Source organism: Pleurodeles waltl, chromosome 4_1, assembly GCF_031143425.1.
Source record: "Pleurodeles waltl isolate 20211129_DDA chromosome 4_1, aPleWal1.hap1.20221129, whole genome shotgun sequence".
Taxonomy (NCBI): domain Eukaryota; kingdom Metazoa; phylum Chordata; class Amphibia; order Caudata; family Salamandridae; genus Pleurodeles; species Pleurodeles waltl.
In genome coordinates this window covers 732,189,626-732,210,030 of record NC_090442.1, presented here as the reverse complement: position 1 = coordinate 732,210,030, position 20,405 = coordinate 732,189,626, and the positions used below count along the sequence as shown (strand labels likewise).

At 44.0% G+C, this 20,405-nt stretch overlaps 1 protein-coding gene across 1 annotated transcript in view; it reads right to left on the bottom strand.

Moving 5' to 3' along the window:
* Nucleotides 1-20,405, bottom strand: part of LRGUK (leucine rich repeats and guanylate kinase domain containing) — a 386,639-nt gene that overhangs the window by 191,775 nt on the left and 174,459 nt on the right. The window contains exons 9-10 of the mRNA XM_069229317.1: nucleotides 17,377-17,463; nucleotides 928-1,034 (exon numbers count right to left, since the gene is read on the bottom strand). Of these exons, the coding sequence (XP_069085418.1) occupies nucleotides 928-1,034; nucleotides 17,377-17,463 (194 nt within the window). The remainder of the gene's footprint in view (nucleotides 1-927; nucleotides 1,035-17,376; nucleotides 17,464-20,405) is intronic.

Genomic DNA, 20,405 nt, shown 5'->3' with positions numbered 1-20,405 from the left:
TCTGGCACAATTGACACACTTTTACATTGGGTATAAGACAATAGAGACAGATTTCATGAAGGTCATTGATGGAACTCTGGTCCTCGCAGTCTCAATGGGACTTGAATTCAGATCGTTTCAGCGACAACATCTGAAAAGAAAACTACCCCTAAGATGTAAGGGTAAAAAGAAATTGTTGAATAACGACTCACTTCTGAAGAGAGAGCTCTAGATCGCGCCGAAGGCATGGGAAAAAGGGATCTGAAGTCAGCAGCCCAATGGTGGGTGGGGCGCTTGATGGCTCTAGTGACATCACACAATGCTGTGTGTAAAGCCATAATGGAGTAGCACCTCTACCGACGTGGGGGAGCTATCGAAAATGTTCTGCATTAAGTCTGTCGCCTGGGATATTCAAAGGGTGAGAGATCTGCTGGTAGAAGTATCCATCAGAAATAGGAATTTATAAGGTAGTGTCATATTCAGATATATTTGGTAGGGATAATCTGACCGGTCATCGGATGATTTACAAAGCACCTTGCAATTATTTTGAAGCGCAAAGCGTTAAACCAACTCAAAATCTCACAGGATCCTTTAGATGTAGCTTTTCAATCTAAGAACGAAGCATTTCAAAGTATGTTTAACAAGTTAGGGTTGGCCACAAGAGTGGGAATCATAAGGAACTTAGGGCCAGATGTACGAAAGGATTTTACCCATTCTGTGTCTATGGGAAAAAGCTTTCGTACATATGGCCCTAAGTCGTCTTCTATATGCATGAGTGCGATAATTTCTCCATGAATTCTGAAAGAAAGCAAAGTGATACCATACTACAAAAAAGAAACAAGAAAATGCTTCTTGACGAAAACGCAGAACAATGAAGACAGAGAATTTTGTTGTGCTTTATTTTTGCGCCACCTAGAGGCCGTGCTGGGAAGTTCAAGGAGAAGTTACCTGTCAAAGACTCGCTGCGACTGAATCATACTGTACATAATGTTGGCCATGTGGTCTTGTCCTGCGATGACTTCCGGAGGGGGATTATATTTATTCACCGCTGCAACCTGTTTCCAAGACAAGAAGAACGGAGATTAAAACAAAGCAGCTATTTCAGGGTTGCAGCGAAAATCTAGTTCACTATGTTGTGGCAACGAAACAAGCCCGTGTTGGGCTTGCGCATGGGCGTCGATTTGTCAAAGTGACAGGTGTCTACGTAGTGACTGTAGTGTTGGGGGCCCTAGGCCCTCATGCTACTGAACATCCCGCAGCCTTTGCCCACCGATGACACCACAGGTTTAAGCTCTTGCCCCATGCTTAGCCCTGCAACGCCTTTATCCGCTTCTCATGCATGAGGGGAGAGGTGAAGATTGGAAACTGCATAAAGCAAACAGGGCTACTGATCCACGTTTACTTTCTCCTCCTACCCTCTGCTTCAAGACCCTGAGACGAGGGTTAGCAAGAGAAGTTCCAGCGGTCCAAAACGGTAAGCCGGGAAACCAGTTGCTATCTCTGACGACCCTAACTCAAGTCCAAGGGCTTGTGTTACTCAAGTTTTACATGCACTCCCGGCATATATGTGTTAGTTGGCGGTGTCCTTTGCTGTGGAAATACTAGTGCCTCTACAAACAAGCACAAACATTTAATGAAACATGTTACAGGCAATTTCACTTAAATGCATGCTGACAGCTGTTTGTTCGCAGTAATAGTAATATGGCACCTTCTCTTTGCCATGGAAATATTTAGTCAGTTGTCAGTACAGTTTTAAAAATACCCGAGAGAGAAGGTGTGGTGTGTTGGGTTAATTCTATGGCAGGAGGGAGGCTCCAATTATGCTTTCTCTTTCTTTCACTGTTCCAAACAGCAGCCAATCAAATAACAGTAAACAAAAAACTTCAATACCCATGAAGCATAGCAACAGTCACACGGTCCAATCAACACAAAAGCCATGCTCCACAGCAGATAAGTACTCTTTACATTTTCTCTCTCTCATTTATGTGATATTTTGTAGATTGCTTGAGCGTGTTTTATTGTACCGCTATCGGCGGGTTTTGTGATTCTTTGTGAAGCGGGAGCAAACTACGCGCGTCCAGCGTAGTCCTTTTTCTATTTCGTCTCTTTCTCCGATTCCAGGGAAAAGAGCCAGCGTTTTTGCTGCGACACGACGCTGCTTTGTTCCCTTGCTTTGTGGCCCCCTTACTGTGCTCCCTGACGCCCCACAGCTCTGCTTGGGGTTGTAAAAATTTAATAGGCTCTGCCTAGAGTGTTGCATTTTGTGCCAGGCTGCTCCCTCCACACTTTATTACAGAATCTCTCTGTTTTGACCTGGCAGGGGTTTTTTACACTCCCCGTCTGGACCTCCTGTGTATACTATATTGCTCTTCAGTCATATAGTATTATATGTATTTTTACTTAACACAGGAGTATGGCTCAATGGCATGAAGATGAATCAGGATATTTTCCTAAAGATAATTATGACCAGCTGGAAATGAACCTGGTCGAAGCCCTTGACACTAGGGTGCAACAATCAGTTAATGATGCTCTGGTTAAAGCTTTGGGGCCCTTTTTGGGCCAGTTGCTTGATTACGCTTGTAATCAAAGTTGGATGCCGGGTCTACCAGCTCCTTCTGAAAATCCTATCTCTAAAGACAAAGGAAAACAGAGCGAGTCTCTTTCCTCTTCTGACCAGGCTGAGACCTTGGAGAAATTACGCCGCAAAAGAGCAGGTGAGCACAATTACAGCAGTAAAAAGGATGCTGATACCTCCTCTGCCTCTAGCGTCGACGCTTCTTCGGAGTCTGATCCTGATGTCCCAGGCCCTAGCAAGAAGACCAAGAGACAGCCGTCTCCCTCCAAAGTTCTAGACTTTGATCCCAAGGATATTATTCACCCTAGGGCGTCCAACTGGATTCCTCCTTCTGAGGTGGCTAACAATGTATAATCGCATTTGCGTAAAGCATTTGATAAGGAGGTTTGCGCTCGTCTCCGGGCTGTATGCCCCAGACCCGACCTAGATGGGAAGGTAGCAGATACGCCTGAAGTGGATCCCACAATGGTAGTCTTTATGAAAAACTTTTCAAAAGATCCTAAAAAGGGTTTAGACAGAGCTTGGCGCTCTTGTCAAGATAAACTCCTGGACATGTCTGGTCCCCTTACAAAAATCTTGGAGTTGGCCTTTCATTCCAAAGCTTCCGGTATGGCAGTAGACACTGACATTCTTATTGGATGGGCACAGAGGGCCATTTGCCAACTCGGCAACACTAACTGTGCTATTTCTACAGAGCACAGACGGACTTTTTTGATGCGCATTGACACCAAACTTAATGATCTATCTTGTTTGGAAGCTGGCCCTGCTGCGAATGGCATGCTGTTTGGTGCACCATTCGTGAAGGAACTGTCTAAATTTTGCTCTACTTACACATCCCTCGACAAGGCTCAGATGTCCCTCAAGAAAGTTTTTAAGCGCAGCCTTTTTCTCAGGGCCGGATGTTATGGATGGCGTATGCCCGGCTGAGGAGCCTATTCTAGCCCTCAAGCCTATTATCCCAGAGTTTGCGGTGGCTGGTACGGAGAACCAGCTGAGCCCACCTTCTATCCCACCTGTTCTCATGGCAGACGAGCTAGATTCCGCAGAGGTCCCAGAAAAGGACAACAGGGTGCAATTCAAGATTTAGGATATTCTGGTAAGTGTTATTCCACCTTCACATGTAATTTTGGGGGGGGCAGAGTCAGTTCCTTCCTCCACAATTGGAAACTGATTTTGGGGGATCCTTGGGTTCTTCAGACAGTGACAGGTTTCAGACTAGAGTTTTTCAGCACCCCGAAACAAACTCTCTTTCTCACTCAAATGTATTTTTCCCTAACAGATCTCTCCATTATAGATCAAGAAGTGCAATCTCTTATAGACAAGGGAGCTGTGGAAGTTTCCACTCCCCATCCGGGGGGTTTCATCAGCCCTATTTTTCTGGTCGACAAGAAGGGCGGAGGTCATCGCCTTGTCCTGAATCTCAAAGAATTCAATGGCTGGATTTTATACAGACACTTCAAGATGGAAGGAATTCACATGTTGAGGGACATTCTGTTAGAAGGCGACTGGTTGGTGCGTCTAGATCTAAAAGACGCCTACCTAGCAATCCCTATTTACGCACCTCACAGACATTTGCTCAAGTTTCTGTGGAGGGATCGTTGTTTGGAGTTAAAAGCACTCCCATTCGGACTGTCGTGTGCCCCATAGTGCTTCACAAAATTAATGAGACCTGTGGTAGGGTCTCTTCGTGCCAAGGGAGTCAGGTTGATAATTTATCTGGACTATATTTTGCTGATGGCTCAGGACACTCTAGACTCTCCTGAGGCATTTGTCATTGACTATTCAACTGTTAGAGGATCTGGGATTCATTATCAAAGTGCAGAAGTCACTATTGATTCCCACCCAGTTGATAGACTTTCTGGGTTTCCAGATAGACTCAGTGCGAGCCCAGCTCATTCTGCCCTCTTCCAAGATTCGCAACATCAAGAGGGAACTGAGGTCCAACCAGACCATATCTTTGAGAGTCATTGCCAGGATAGTGGGACTCCTGCCCTCCTCTATTCAAGCAATTTGTCCAGCTCTCCTTCATTACCGGGCTCTCCAGAGGTTAAAGATTCAACATCTGCACAAGGGCCTTTCCTACTCGGAACAGATTCCTTTAACCGAGGAGGTAGGATTGGAGATTCTTTGGTGGTTGAACCATATGGAAGCCTGGAATGGCAGGGCCATATTTGGTTCTCTCCCGGATGTGGTATTATAGACTGACACCAGTCAGTGAGGCTGGGGGGCACGTTGTGGCTCGATTGAGATGGGGGGTCGTTGGTCCCAGACAGAAATGAAGCTTCACATCAATTGTCTAGAGCTCCTAGCGGGTTCTTTCACCATCAAGAGCTTCTCTCCCATGAAGGGAGATTGTTGTATCTTACTGAGGATGGACAACATATCAGCAGTGAGATACATCGACAAACTGGGGGGTACTCAGTCCAAAATGTTAGCAGAGATAGCAAAGGAGTTTTGGCATTATTGCCTTACTCACCGCTTGAGTGTCACAGCAGTGTATCTCCCGGGGGATCAGAACATCATTGCAGACTGGAACTCCAGGTATTTGAGGGATGCCAGCGATTGGAAACTGAATCGGGATCTCTTTCATCAGATCCTCCTGGAACTGGGTCCTTGCAACATAGATCTTTTTGCCTCACGTCTCAATTGCCAGATTCCGATATTTTTCAATTGGCGTCCAGATCCGATGGCTCGGGCGAAAGATGCCTTCCTTCAGGATTGGAGCCCATTTTGGGGTTATGCCTTCCTCCCTTTTGTGATGATCCCCAGAGTACTAGCCCAGGTGAGAAGGCAAAAAGTAGAGCTTGTACTTCTAACCCCTCTGTGGAGAGCGCAACCCTGGTTCCCAGTAGCTCTGCAGTTAGCTTGCTCTCCTCCTCTTCTCATTCCTCCTTGACTGAATCTTCTGATGAGTCTGGAAAGCCTTCAACATCCCTTGGTTCTGCCAAACCATCTTTGGTTGATGGCTTGGACTGTTTCAGGGCGAGATGGAGCTCCCCAGGCATTTCGCAACAGGCTGCCGACTTCATTAAACAGGCCTGGTCTTCAGGCACGCATAAGAGGTATGCTTCAGCCTGGCGGAGATGGTCCAGTTGGTGTGATGGACAGAGTATCAATCCCCTGGGGTCAAATATTGACATGATTGTGAATTTTTTAGCAGAACTTGCTAGTTCGGGTCTGGCCTATCGTACTGTGAATTATTTCAGGTCAGCTATTTCTGCAGGTCATTCTCATGTAGAAGGGAAACCAGTAGGTGAATACCCTTTAGTATGTAAAGTGATGAGAGGTATTCGTTTGGCGGCTCCTCTGCAATCTAGATATACTGCCCTTTGGGATGTGGACATCATTTTAAGATTTCTAGATAAATGGCCTGCTAACCGTTATTTGTCTAGGAAACAAATTTCAGCTAAATTAAGTATGTTACTCTGTCTTATTTCTTGTAAACGTGTTTCAGACGTTAGGGCTTTAGATTTGGCGGGTAGAATTTATTCATCAGAAGGAGTTACTTTTAATGTCACCAGGAGAACTAAAACGAATTGCAGGTTGGTAACTTATCCTAGGTTTCCTGATAATCAACAATTGTGTGTAGTACAGTGTTTGAAGGATTATGAATCGGCTACTGTGGACACTAGACAAAATGATAAAGGACAGCTTTTCATTTTTTTACAAAAACCTTTTAATCCGGTTTCAGCTGCCACTTTGGATGGATGAAAGAGGTGGTTGATGAATGAGGCAGGTATTGACACCTCTACATTTGGAGCTCATTCAGCTAGAGGAGCCATGGCTTCCAAGACTTTTGCTCTTGGGTCTCGTCTGGAAGACATTATGAGAGCGGCTGATTGGTCTTCAGAATCTACTTTTAGGAAATGCTATCATAAACCAGTAGTTGATGTGATGTCTATGAAGGTTGGTCAGCTTTAAAGGAGCATAATCGGAGCCTCCGGTCCTGACAGAATAAAAAAATGTCTAGCTTACGCGTCAAGAATTTTCAATTCTATTGAGGACACGGAGGCGAGGATTATCCCACCCATATACTGATATGCCACTTTATGTTTCATTAATGTAAGTAATAGTATTCAAAGGATTTTGATATTTCTTATTGTATTTCCCACCCTGTTGTATCTTGACAAAGTATAGATTATAAGTGGATGTTATATCCAGCGAATATATTACTGGTAACTTTTTATCTCTTCTAGGAACAGATCAGAAGACTCTGTGTGGTTTTCTAATGTTTCATTCTTTGAGCTGCACTTCTACAGTTCCTGAGCCTCTTGTTCGTGGAGGTGCTGGTTGATGTTACAACCTGTTCGGGTCGCCAGTAGTTCTGGACCATGATGTTGGACTGCACAGTGTTTTCCTTGGACTGTTATTCCGTAAGGAGTTTCGTTTTCATTCAGTGTTGGATTCTTATCTGTCTGTTACAAAGAAAGAGGAAGTGACTGTCGAGGTCATGGCTTTTATGGAGAGAGGTCCCGTGTGTTGATTGGACCGTGTGACTGTTGCTATGCTTCATGGGTATTGAAGTTTTTTGTTTACTGTTATTTGATTGGCTGCTGTTTGGAACAGTAAAAGAAAGAAAAAGCATAATCCTCGCCTCAGTGTCCTTAATAGAATTGAAAATTCTTGACGCGTAAGCTAGAAAACTTTTTATCCTGTGTTGTGAAGTCGGAAGACCCGAGCTTCAGTCCCAGCTTCCACGTGTGACCGAACTGTGTGATCCTGGGAAGACCACTTTACATCCCAGCCTTCCATTATGTTATCTTCTTAAGTCAGGGGCGCTTAGAAATGAGGCAAAGGCGCTATCCCACGTTCTACAGTAGCTGTACTGTGAGCAATTTTAACAACTTTCCATCCGGTTAGGCCTTGTCTGCACGCATTTTGTGTGACAAATGCCCGTAAGAAAATATCTCCCAATGTGGTTGTACTTTACAAACTAGGAGGAGGCGACCTCCTCAAGTAAGTGAGGAAAAGGCCATAGGAAGAGTAACTATTAGTAAACTATTACTAAATGAATTAACCACATGCCCACAAATTACAAAAAACACACAGGGAGTGATAAACACTGCAAATTGGTTTGTGCTTTCTGTCTCTGTTGTGTGAAAAATTTCTAGTGTCTCTATATTTGATTGTGATTACTCTTCATCTCTGTTAGCCGCCTTTTCCCTCTACCACTACATCCCCTGGGCTTTCTTGCGTATTCGGTATTTGCAATGTCAATCACGTGCCTCAGTCTCGGGATCCTGCACAGCAAGACACCCGAGACACATAAACTCCAATCACGCCCCTTCTAAGTCACCTCAGCCTGTATGTGAGATGTGCAGCTCTCTCACACTTTATCACCATCTAATATAGGTTTATTAATCGAAAATGCATTTTACATAATTGAACGTTTCGAAAGTGCATCCAATTACACCATATTCTCCATTGCTAATCCACCACTAATCCCTTTGGGTTCCGGAGTAGCATGCTACTTGCCGAAAAGCGCTTCAATATCTCGTCAGGAGTAGCATGCGCTATATAAATACAATTACAATATATCTTTAACATTAGAATCAAATAATTAAAATTTCTGACTGGCAACACTGAAAGCTTCTCGCAAACAAACAGGCATTCTACCAAAGCAACCGCCATTGTTTTTAATTAAATAGTAAATGCATGGTTTCCTTTCTATGTACAGCACTCTTTAGTAAGGGAATCTAGCGGGATTTCTTCCTCGCATACAGAAACAAAGGCGAGGTAGGAAGGAAATGCTCCATGCTATAGTAAGGAGACTCGTGAGCCCGTATAGGGACAGTTCCTAGACATAACTTGGTAAATGCTTTAAGAATCAGTTAAACAGGGAAGGTGTCTAAAAACGTAAACGACTCCATGAAACGTTTTCACATACAGCACCACAGATTTCTTATGCTCTACAGAGTAAGTCACTTGGCTGCCTCAACTGGCTGCGGCCAGTTATCACAAATCACACTTTTCTGGAGGGTCTGGAAACACAACAGATCAGGGTATATTCAAGTATTTAACCAAAATATAAATTGTGAGTCAGATTTGTACTGGAAATTCCAGTTGGCCTGTTCTAGCGCTTTCCACTGCTCCAGCTGCAGTATATAGATTTATTGGTATTCCACGAAATACATCATGTAAAACTAATACAAAATATTTTTTGTTAAATAATAAAAAAACACTGAAATCAATCTACCACCATCAGAGACCAAGAAGCAGCCAAATATCAACTGCAGCATTCACAACAGAAGATCAATACTTGTACATTAGGAAAAAACTCATATGCAATAACCAGAACCCATTTAACACCAGGTCCAATTAGTCAAGGGTCAGTTTTTCATAACTAAAGTTCCAAACCTGAAAAAACTGCACTAAAACACTCTCTTAATATTGTGGTCCTCTGGTGATCTCATTTTTATCATCACTGCTTAAAATGCCAAAAACGGTTGGTTTGTAATTTGTAAATGGTTAGTTATTGTACTAATGTTATTTTTGAATCTCGATAAGAATTTGACCATTTTTACACTACTAAAATTAAGTATTTGTCCAAAGATGAATACTTAGATTCTGGCTGTAGTTTAGGGAAAAAAACGATTCAAAGATGAACTTCTATATTCGTTAATGCTGATCAAGCTCAGAAAAGTCTGTTGTAGGAATGCTTACAAACTTCTAACCACCGGCAATTGCTTGGGGTAGCACTCCAGCCCATCGTTCTTTTGCCCCCATGCCACCACAGTTTGGACCCAGCTATATGCAAATCAGCCTTGACCCTACTTTAATAGGAATAGTCCAGCCCGAACTGCTGGGCCATCAGTTCCCTAATAATGCAAATGAGGTCAGGGTAGCCGGAGGTTCATGCCCACCTAGAGTGTTACAGAAGGCTCCAGAGGTAATAGTAGAGGCCCTAGAGTTAACGTATGAGTGGGTGCTGGTTTCTGGAGAATTTCCGTTGAGGTGAAAAGAAGCCATCATTTGACCACTGAAACGAAGCCAGGCAGAGATGCGAATGAACTGAAGATTCTGTGGCCCATCCCTTTATTGCCAGCTCCAGCTAAAATATTAGAAAAACATTTGAACAAGGAATTAGCCCTTTTTCTAAGCAATAATAAGTGCTTAGACTTATCACACCATGGCGTCAGGGACAATCATAGTATGGAATCTGCGCTTCTTTCAGTCTCCGACTATATCAGACGCCAGGTAGATCAGGACAATGCTGGACCTGTCAGCAGCCTTTGGCACTATTTCACCATCTTTAATGGTCAGTAGGCTGCAACAGGCTGGCATCAGAGGTAGGGTGCTACAATTGCTGGACTCCTATCTTAGGGATAGAACTAATAGAGTCAGCTGTGGAGACTTTTGAGCTGCCCTTTTTTTTAGCTGCCGTGCGGTGTCCCTCAGGGATCATCCCTTAGTCTAACGCTATTTAACCTGTATATAACACCATTAGCACATTTGATAAAGTCTTACGGTTTTCAAGTGACTTTGTACGCTGAGAATAGTCAAATAATGGTGCCTTCTGAGAAAAATAGGACAGTGGTGGCAGAGAGATTTAGGGCCTGTGTGGCGTAGATCAGTAGCTAGATTAAACACAACAGGCTGAATATGAATTGTGACAAAACAGAAATTCAGTTTTTTGGGGCTAACACTGATATCTGGAACAGTAATTTGTGGCCTGAGGTGTGTGGCCCTTTACCAACCCCAGTGAAGGAAGCAAAACATCTTGGGGTGATTTTCAATGTAGGATTGACGTTTGAGAGGCAGGTCAGCAGTACTGTGAAGAAATGCCATTGGGTTCTAAAAATGCTCAGGAAAATAGTGGATTGTATCCTGCTGGAGTTGAGGGTGCAGGTGGTCCTGGCACTCACCACCTCACGCCTGGATTATTGTAATTCTCTGTATCAAACGTGGCCAACTACTCCCTTAATAAGCTCCAAATTATCCAAAATGGGGCAGCTAGATTAGTTCGTGGGCTCCCAAAGAGGGACTCAGTAATAGAGGGACTGAGGTCCCTACACTGGCTTCCGATCAGAAATAGAATAATATTTAAAGCAGTTTGCCTGGTTCATGAGGCACTTCATCAATCTGAATCAGGATATCTGAGAGATGCCTTCTCTTGGTATGTCTCTGGAAGAGCCCTGAGATCTGCAGGGATCATAAAGGTTACTTCCCCCAGATTTTGTAAGTCTAAATAGGGGGGAGCCTTCTCAGTGGCGGCGGCTAAGATGTGGAATATGCTGCCACAGGAGGTTAGAAGGACTGACTCTCTCCTGAAATTCCATAAGGCCATTAAAACTTGGCTTTTCAGGACTGATTAAGTTAGTCAGGGGTGGACTTGATTTTTGGTTTGTCCAGTTGTGATTGGTTCGTATTCACCTAGCACTTAGATATCCTTGGGTTGTATGTGCTTTACAAATGCTAACATAACATATGTTGTCCTGGGACTGGAATACAAACAAACCAAAATCAGTCTCAGGGAGCACCTAGCCTGGCAGATCAGGCTGGACTGCTCTTATTGGAGCAAGGTCAAACTGATTTGCAGATGTCTGGGTCCAAACTGAGGTGGCATGGTGGGCAAAAGGATGATGGGTTGAAATGCTAACCCAAGCGACTGCCAATGGTTAGGCTTATTGTAAGCAGCCTTCCATCACCTTTTGTGTCTTTGATACCTAACTGTGATGCAGTTGAAAATATTAAACTGGAAATAGAGGGTGCTCGCCCCTGCTGTGAGAGAACTGGTGTGGGACCATAGTTAAAGGAAGAGCAGCAGGTACGATGAATGCGCTTTCTCACCTGCTCTGTCTGAAAGTAACAAGTTCTGCTCACGTCGATTCATACTCTCACTGCCACACCCCAGCCATGGAGAGAGGATGGAGATAAAAGAATCAACATGGGAGATATTTGCAATGCTAATTTGAGAAAATTGAGCACTGTCAAGCACATTCTCCGGCCAATTCCAGTCCAATCAGACAGTTAAGGACATCCATACTTTGAAAACACGCCTCTTAATAGAAATTTGGGCATCCACCTTCTACTGGAACTTGAAAACCAACAGCAAGTTGGGACAATTCCTTAACAACGACTTAAACTCCCAAACTCTATCACAGCTCTCAGTGATAGTCCTGAATTGCTGCAAAACGTCCCTCATTCAGTGTGCCAAATCCATTCTACATTGACATGGTCTTAATTGACGTTCACAAAGCAGGTGGACCAATGGTCCTAAAATTGCATGGTATAAACTAAGCGCCTGATTCAGAGTTTGGAAGATATGAGACACCCACCAAAAAGCTGTAGATGTCCTGCCTCTCTATAAGGCGTGTCTATGTACTCTGAACATGGTAGACAGGGCATTCACCAGTTTTTGGCAGATGCCTCACATCTGACAAACTCTAAATCAGGCCCAAAGGGTCTTCCAGATGACCAGGCCCTGTTCCCCCTAGTTCTAATGCTTAGGCTACTAGAATACAATATAAGCGCCCACATCGCTCATGGAAATAAGCAGCTCACCAGTTTATCAGATACTGTAGGAAGCTGGCCTGGTGTGTGGTGCACCTATTGTGTTATCACCTTATACCAGGTATCCCCTATTAGTGAGGTGTGGGAAGTGTCTAGGAAGGCACGGCTCTCTAGAGGTAGCTGTGGATGAGCAGCCAAGACTTATCTAGGGGACATGCAAAGCTTATGCAATACCACTGTCATCACACAGCACTCACACACAATGAAAGAACCACACAGTGTTAAAAAATAAAGGTACTTTATTATGGTAACACAAATACCAAAATACTGTATAGGAAATACCCCAAAGGGAGGTAAGTAAACACATCACTATGTACATATTAGGAGTCAGTGATAGCATAAAAGGCAATAGAAAACAGTGAAAGCAATAGACAATACTGAAGACCCTAGGGAGGAACCAAACAATATACTAAGTAAGTGGAATGCAAAAGTCGGGCCCCTACCCAAGAAAGTGGAATCGGTAGAGGGGAGCTATGAGAACTAGGAAACCCGCAAGGCAAGTACCAGAGTGCCACCAAGAGAAAAGAGGTAAGTATCTGGTTTCCCCCAGACCCACCAAAAAGACTTCAGAAGAGGATAATGCAATACCCAGACAAGACTGCAAGAAACCAAAGGTGGATCCTGGAAGAGGAAGACCTGTAAAGGAAGGGGACCAAGTCCAGTTCCCGTTGGAGTGTCCGGTCGTGGCAGGAGCCACTGCGCACCCATCACTGGATGCAGGACCAGGTCGACGGTGAACGAAGACAGTCAGCAGTGCAGCACCGGAGCAGCTGAAGAGTTCATGAAGTGATGCAGTAGACATCCCACATCGGAAGGGTTGCAGTCGGTCAGTGGTGTGGAAAAACCACCACCAAGCCCTGGCAAAGGCAAATGTCATGGAAGAAGAAATGCAGAGCTGGCGGGGACCAGAAAGGTCCAGGGGGACTCAACCAATGGAAGGGAGACCCGGGTGACCATCCGCAGAGGAGGCAGCCCCCACAGGCGACCCACAGGCAGCAAGCACAGGAGTCGTGGTGAGGCCCATGCAGCACACTTAGAAAGGAGCCCCACATCGCTAGAGAAGCAGGCAGAGGGCTGTGCGTTACTGGGCAAAGTGCTGGGGGCTAGGGCTATACGGAGCCTGAAGATCCCTTGGAGGAGATATCAACAAGCCTTGGTATCTGCAAGAAACGTTGTGCGCAGGGTACTGTCCTGCATGAAGAGGCAAGGGCTTACCGTCTCCAAAGTTGGACTGCTGATAGAGAGAACTGAGGAGACCATTCCAGACCACCACCTGTGATGCAGGATCCACGCAGCTCTGGATGAGAGGAGATCCACGCAGCTGGTCGTCGTTGCAGTTAGTGTCTACAGATGCAGGGGAGTAACTCCTTCACTCCGATGGAGATTCCCTCTTGCTTCTCGTGCAGACTGAAGACTTGTCACCCTCAGAGGATTCACAGCCAGGGAAATGTTGCAGTTGCTGAAAGGAGCTGTGGAAACAATGTTGCAAGCAGAGTGGATGTGGATGTCGCTGTGGATGCAGATTGTCGGTTCCTGGAGGGTCCAGTTGCAGTTCCAGTGCCCAGAAGATGAAGTAAACGATACCGAGGAGTCCTGCTGGAATCTCGCATGTCAAATCTGAGGACCCACCCAAGAGGGAGACCCTAAATAGCCCAGTAAAAGGGACTGGTCACCTATCAGGTTGACTACCTATCAGGAGGGGGCTGTGGTGTCACCTGCCTGTCCCGGCCAGTCAAATTATTATAAAGTCCACCAAACGCAGTACTTATCTTTCAGTTCCAGACTTTATTTTAATCTCCACTGTTCAGCCCTCATACAGCTTTCTCATCCTCTTCTCTTCAGCTCCTCTCTTCACCTGCCTTCCTTCAGCCCTCACCTCCCAACATTCTATCTCAACCTCCCGTCTCCAACAGTCCGAGTGTTCCATGTTCCCACTTCCCACGGGGAAGAAGAACATACCATTCTTGGATCTGTGTTATAATTAATACATACTACTACTATTATGACTGTAACTATTTAAAATTATAACACTAACATTAGACAACTACTACCAATAATTATTATAAAATACTACCAGTAATTATTATACAAAACTACCTTATTACAACACAAATGCCCCCAGATGCATCTGCCCACCTTGGATTCCAGATGGAAGACTAAAGGGGCACCCAGAGGAGCTCTGGGCACCACCCCTGGGGTGGTGATGGACAGGGGAGTGGTTACTCCCCTTTCCATTGTCCAGTTTCACGCCAGAGCAGGGACTGGAGGTCCCTGGCCTGGTGCAAACCGGTTTATGCAAGGAGGGCACCAAATGCACCATTCAAAGCATACCAATGGCTTAGGGAGGGTACGCCTCCCAAGCCATGTAAAACCTATTTCTAAGGCAGAGGGTGTAACCTCCTTCTCCCACAGGACATCCTTTGCTCTGCCTTCCTGTGCTTGAGCTGGTCAAGCAGCAGGAGGGCAGAAACCCATCTGAGGGGTGGCAGCTGCGTGGGCTGCCCGGAAAACCCCAGAAAGCTGGTAGGAGCAATGGTAGGTGTCCTCTATGGAGCCTCCAGAGTGCATGGAATCATTCACACAATAGTGGCAACAGTATTTGGGTATGATTCCAACATGTTTGATACTAAACATGCCCAGGTTCGGAGTTACCATTATGTAGCTGGACACAACTACACGCGTAAAATGGTGTCCCCCGCACTTACGAAGTCCAGGAAAATGGAGGTAGAGTTTGTAGGGGCACCTCTGCTCATGCAGGGGTGCCCTCACACACAGGTACCAGCACCCTGCTCTCTGGGCTAAGAAGGCCTTCTGTAGTGAAAATAAGTATGTTTGACCACTGACTTTGTGTTTCCCCACGGTGCATATTAATTGTTCAATGTTCACCAGTTGCAGATTACATTTTGTATTCAGTTTAGCTGCCCATTGGCTTTATCGTGGCATTAGACATTACATTTTGTATTCAGTTTAGCTGCCTATTGGCTTTATCGTGGCGTTAGGCATTGCAGTTGTGACATTGCAGATGAGCTGTGTTTTTCCACATGGTAAACTAAGCTTGTGTTCTTCATATTTTCTCTTACCGAACACGATAGCATGATAAGGAAGCGCATATTTTTTGTTTTTCTTTAGTGCAGAAAACAGATTGACCTTGAAAGGCGTGTCTCGAAACAGTGGCCAGCTTTCATCACATTCCTGTCAAGGTTTACCTAAACAAGCCAGCATTTTTGAAAAATTCACATCTGAGAGGGAAGGGCCTTTCAGAAGGGTTTTCCCATGATTATTTAATCTATAAAAGGTGTCCCTGGGGAGCAGTGAGGGGAGTTTTCCGAGCCTTCAGTCAGGATTGGACGTCAAATGCCTGACCTCCCGTGAGGGTGGAATACTCTTTCTCGTAGTTGAACAGGGGTCATCAACTTGTTGGCATGAGAAAGATGAAGATCAGTGACAAGCCCTACGGTGATGAATTTGGACTTCATTCTTTGCTTTGCAGTTATGCTATACTATAATCACATATATTTGCTGTGTACATTGCAGATAAGATTCACTTTGATATATTTTCCTTTCATTGCTGTGACTATGTGCCTCCAACCTACTAATCTCCTCTCTCAGGAACCTCGTGGTGAAGTAATAATAAATGCCTTCTTTAAACTAAGAAGTGCATTCCAGAGATTTTTGTCAGCTCGGTCATGAGTGAAAGCAAAACACCTTCCATAGGAGTGATTTACAGTGAACCTGGTACAGTGACCTGAAGTGAAAGGGTGCATGCATCTTTTCACGCAGGCTGCAATGCCAGGCCTGCAGACATATTTTACATGGGCTCCCATGGGTGGCATAATACATGCTGCAGCCCACTGAGAACCAAATTAGTTCCTATCAAACACATATACAATAAAAAAAAACATCACTATTTACAAGGCAATTAGCTTTTAAAGAAAACGGATTAGCTAAGCAACAGAATTACTGTTTTTAACTGGACCAGCACCAAGCACAGCCAAGTATTGTGGATGCTCGAGATCCAAAAGTGACACAAGAAAAAAAAAACAGAAAGAAAGCCTGTGCTGTAAAAGTGTTATTTATTAATTTGGTAGGGGTTTGATGTGGTACACTGCTTTACAGATGCAAAAGGAAGCTTAATGGTAGTAGGACACAATGCACAGGGTCAGATTCTGGGTGTCAAATGCCGGAGCACTGTGGCTAACTTAGGCGATAAATGGTGGTTCACATGTAAGTCTTCAGCTCTCTGAAGAATCTCAAGATTCCTCTTAACATCTAACTGTACAGCCTTTTGTATGGAGGGATATCCCTCCAGCCCATTTGTATATGACTGTTGATCAATATAGGGCAACCATGGTTATCTATCAGGCTTGGACAAGATCATCTTGTTGAGGTCTGGGATCTTTCAATGTAATGCTGTGAGGATAAAGAATACTTCTGTGAAATGGTTTGTTGTTTGGTCAGCAGCCAATGTAAGGTATTTAGAGCATGAGTGATGTGTTTCAAAGAGAATACAGATGCCATAGATCTGGACCCATTGGAGTTCATCAGTGTGTTACCTGAGTCACGTGCGAACTGTGTTACAGTAATCAGGACCAGAGGAGCTGTGTTGATCTGAGTGGCAGGGGCTGTGCAGGGGCTCAGGGTTTCTATGTTTTGAATACCCACCCGCCTACAAATATCAGCCTGCCTACTCAGGGCATTGGAGTGAGCCTCTGCAATCAGAAGTAATCCCACCACAAAGCAGCAATAGGTGCAATGACACCCTCTGCCAACAACCAGAGCGGGCCCCGGGGTGGAGGGTCCAGTGGCAACAAAGGGACAAAGAGCGCACTGTCAGGACCGAGGCACACGCCCATTATCATACCAGAAGATAAATATTTGCTACGCTTCTTGTTATATTTGGTTACCTTTGTTTTCTTTAGAGACTGTTTAATTTCTTGTAATACTGAATTCGACCTTCTCATTTACATAATTTCCAAGAGGAAAAGTTGATTACATAGTTTAGCATAAATCTAGGAGATATTGTATACTGGGTCAGTCAGCCATTTGCTGATTAAGTACTTACCAATTTGTTCTTCACTGATATCTGCCAGTAATGTCATGACTCAAATCTCTTCTACCAACAGAGCGTAAATGAAGCTTGATGATGTCACACAAAACATACCCTGGGGAGCGCTCGTTGCTTCACTTAAGACAGCTCTTTAATTACGCGCCAACATCCAGGAGGACGCCATTTAGCAGCGGCCTCCGCCCTGAGGGAAGGAGGCGGCTCATCAGCGGAACATTTCTGGAGAAGAAAGACAGCGAGCTACCTTTTCTTCCACTTGAATCTTCTTTTGATCCAGGCCGGTCAGTCTCTGGAGCATGAAAATCACCGAGTGCCAATATTCTGCAAGCTCCTGCCAGGCACAGCAGAGAAAAAAGAAGCATTTACAAGTACTTACAATGTGAGACGTGACATTTGTGTTCCTAAAGCCCTGAAAATTGGATGAATGCAAGTAATGCCTTTGTCTCTCATCAGCTCCTCCAAGCTAGGCTAAATATATCAGAGGATCATTGCAGGAACACTACCCAGGCGTTCGCCCCCAAAGGCATAAATCGTAACTGTCCCCTAATATGAAGGACAAACATGCATTGTAAAACTTACTGACATATTAAAAACAAAGTAAATCTACTCCTGTAGGCTTCCACCGACGTTTGGAGCAGTACTGTTGAAGTTTTTGTGAATTTTATATGTTTGTGCATTATTATCAACATGCAGAGCGTGGATTTACTTTTAAATGTACATGTGCGCACTATGATGCAATTGCATTTGAAACAAACGACCTCTGACTTATGGAAGTGTTTTTTTTTCTGGCTTGTGTTAAGTAGGCCTCAATTTAGGCCTAGACACCATCTTGTTTAAAATGGGCGCCTCCTCCTGCATATTCAGTTTATAATTTCTGCAGCACAGTCAAAAAGAGTCATGTTTGTATATTTTTCATTTTTTGTTGTTGTTCTCGAAGAAAAACTTTTAAAAACATACACAATAACGTTGTATTTCCCAAGGCCCTTCCACTAGCTCACTGTACAGTTTTCATTTGCAAGAGTTTGCTGTTGGTCATATAAGTAGTTGCCCTACCTTTACTGGGTGACATTAGCATTCAGTGAGCAGAATCAATATTTGTACAGTGGGATAGTTCTTAGATGCTAAGGCAATATGATGTTCCATAAAACCCTGCTCTGAGTTGCTCTGAGTATAATTCTTCTGCTCACATCATGATGGTTTAACAGAATGTAATGATTTCCTATCCAAGAACATGTATGTAAACCCTCCTTTGTGAGGGTAAGCCAGACGAATTTCCATTGCTACTAGGGATGCTGTCCGTTTCCTCACTGACTATGCTGCTCTCTTGGACGTTAGAATGAGGAAATTCACTTTTTGCCTTTGCATTTATGATCTCTGTATTGCCTACTGAATCTTTTAATAAATCCTTAAATTGTATATTTCCACCCTAGATCTCAATTATTGAGTCTGCCCTTCCTCGATAGGCTGTATATTGATATGTTGTCAGGTGCCTTATCTCACAGGGACACACTACCTCATGAAGTTGAGGTTTAACAACTTCTCTAATTCATCAAACCATGGGAGTACTAATAAGATAATATTCTAGGGTGTAAAATTGTAGGGGTTCCCGGCACCCACAGTACTATATATGCTTCAGAATTCTGAAGGAAATACACAAGTGCTCTTGGGAAGCTGCCCCTGCCACCAATTTACAGGCATACTCACTTGTGCAAGCATTTACATATGTGTAAATGTACAATGTGACACGTCTAACTGATTAGAAAAACTTATTTAAACATGCTAACTATGTTTCCCCTCAAAGAAGATATTTTTCCCCATGGATGAGCTCTTTCCACTAGACCCCCACTCATTTTTGAGGCAGTACATCACAATTCAAACATGGAAACGGATTTACACCTGCCCTTAAAAGTAGTAACTCTCTGATCATATCCAGAGTAGCCTTTTCAAAAGATTGTCAATACCCACATACTTCTTTCTGTTTGTGAATGTCAATCTACGTTACAAGTAACCCCTCGTCCAAGAAAGGCCCATCTTCCACCCAATGGAAGATATTTATTCCCAAGCAAGATTAATACACACTGGGTAAATTGACTTGCAGAGGTAAATTCATGTTTCGTGAACTGGAAACAAAAATGTGCATTCAGCAGCCATGCCATGTACACCAACAGGTTGAATCTAGATGTGACAAAGTTTTGCAATTTGGCTCATAGACAGGGCCATTGTGTCCCTATGTCTTTGCCCCTTCTAGCACTCCACTCTTCCTAATGACTTAATAAGGAAACTATAATGTGTACTTTCTGACCACACATTTCCCTTTGCTATGATTTTAGAGACCTGCAGAATTACATTCCACATACATTTTTAGAAGTGGAAGTATATCTCCCGAGGTATTTATATTTTTAATTATGTTCTGCAGCGCTTGAACTAAAGTGATAAAAATTGTATTAAAAATAGCAGTACATTTAGCTGCGAAAAGGTGAGATAATGAAACAGATTTGTCATGCGGGCAAGTATACATACGGTATGAAATGTTTGCCATGAGTGTGAAGATTTAGGAATCTGTGAAGAGGCATTATCAATGTGCACACATTCCCACGGTCAGGTCGAAGAGGCAAAAAAAAGTGACCGGGGAGATGTGGAAGTGGGGAAGAAGGGAGCAAAAGAGAAGGAAAAAAGACAGAAGAGCAAAGATGTGGAAGCCACTGGTAAACATGCAGGCCTTAATTTGAGCAGGTTTGTGCAGGTGGGGCCCCCTAGCACTTATTTTTGGGAGGCAGAACTTACCTTTCTTCGTCAGACTTTGACCCAGAACAAGAGACACAAAAATACAAAGTAGGATAGGAGGATGAAGAGAAAGACGACAAAGAGGGAATGCAGGGGTGAATAAGAACCTGCAAGAGTGAGATTAAACAGACAGGAAGTGTAGTGTGGTGGAAGAAAGAGATATAGGGTGCAATCAAGACACGCAACCTTGGTATTCTGCAATTCCGACACAAAAACCTTTGGCACCAACACTTATTTTGCAAATTAAATACTGCAGACAATTCTGCAGAGTGACAGCGTTTAGGGATGTGATAAGATATCCACTGCCTGTATGGCCGGGAAGATGGAGGAGCAGCAGCAACTTTAAAGAGCTCCAGGAACAAGCCTGAGTCCTCAGAATTCTGCTTGATAATGGATAATCTATGTACGGTATGTACAAATGTAGGAAGCTGTCTCTCTATGTAGTGAACCAATGTGAGGAGACACTATGCAGATAGTCCAGGCTGACCT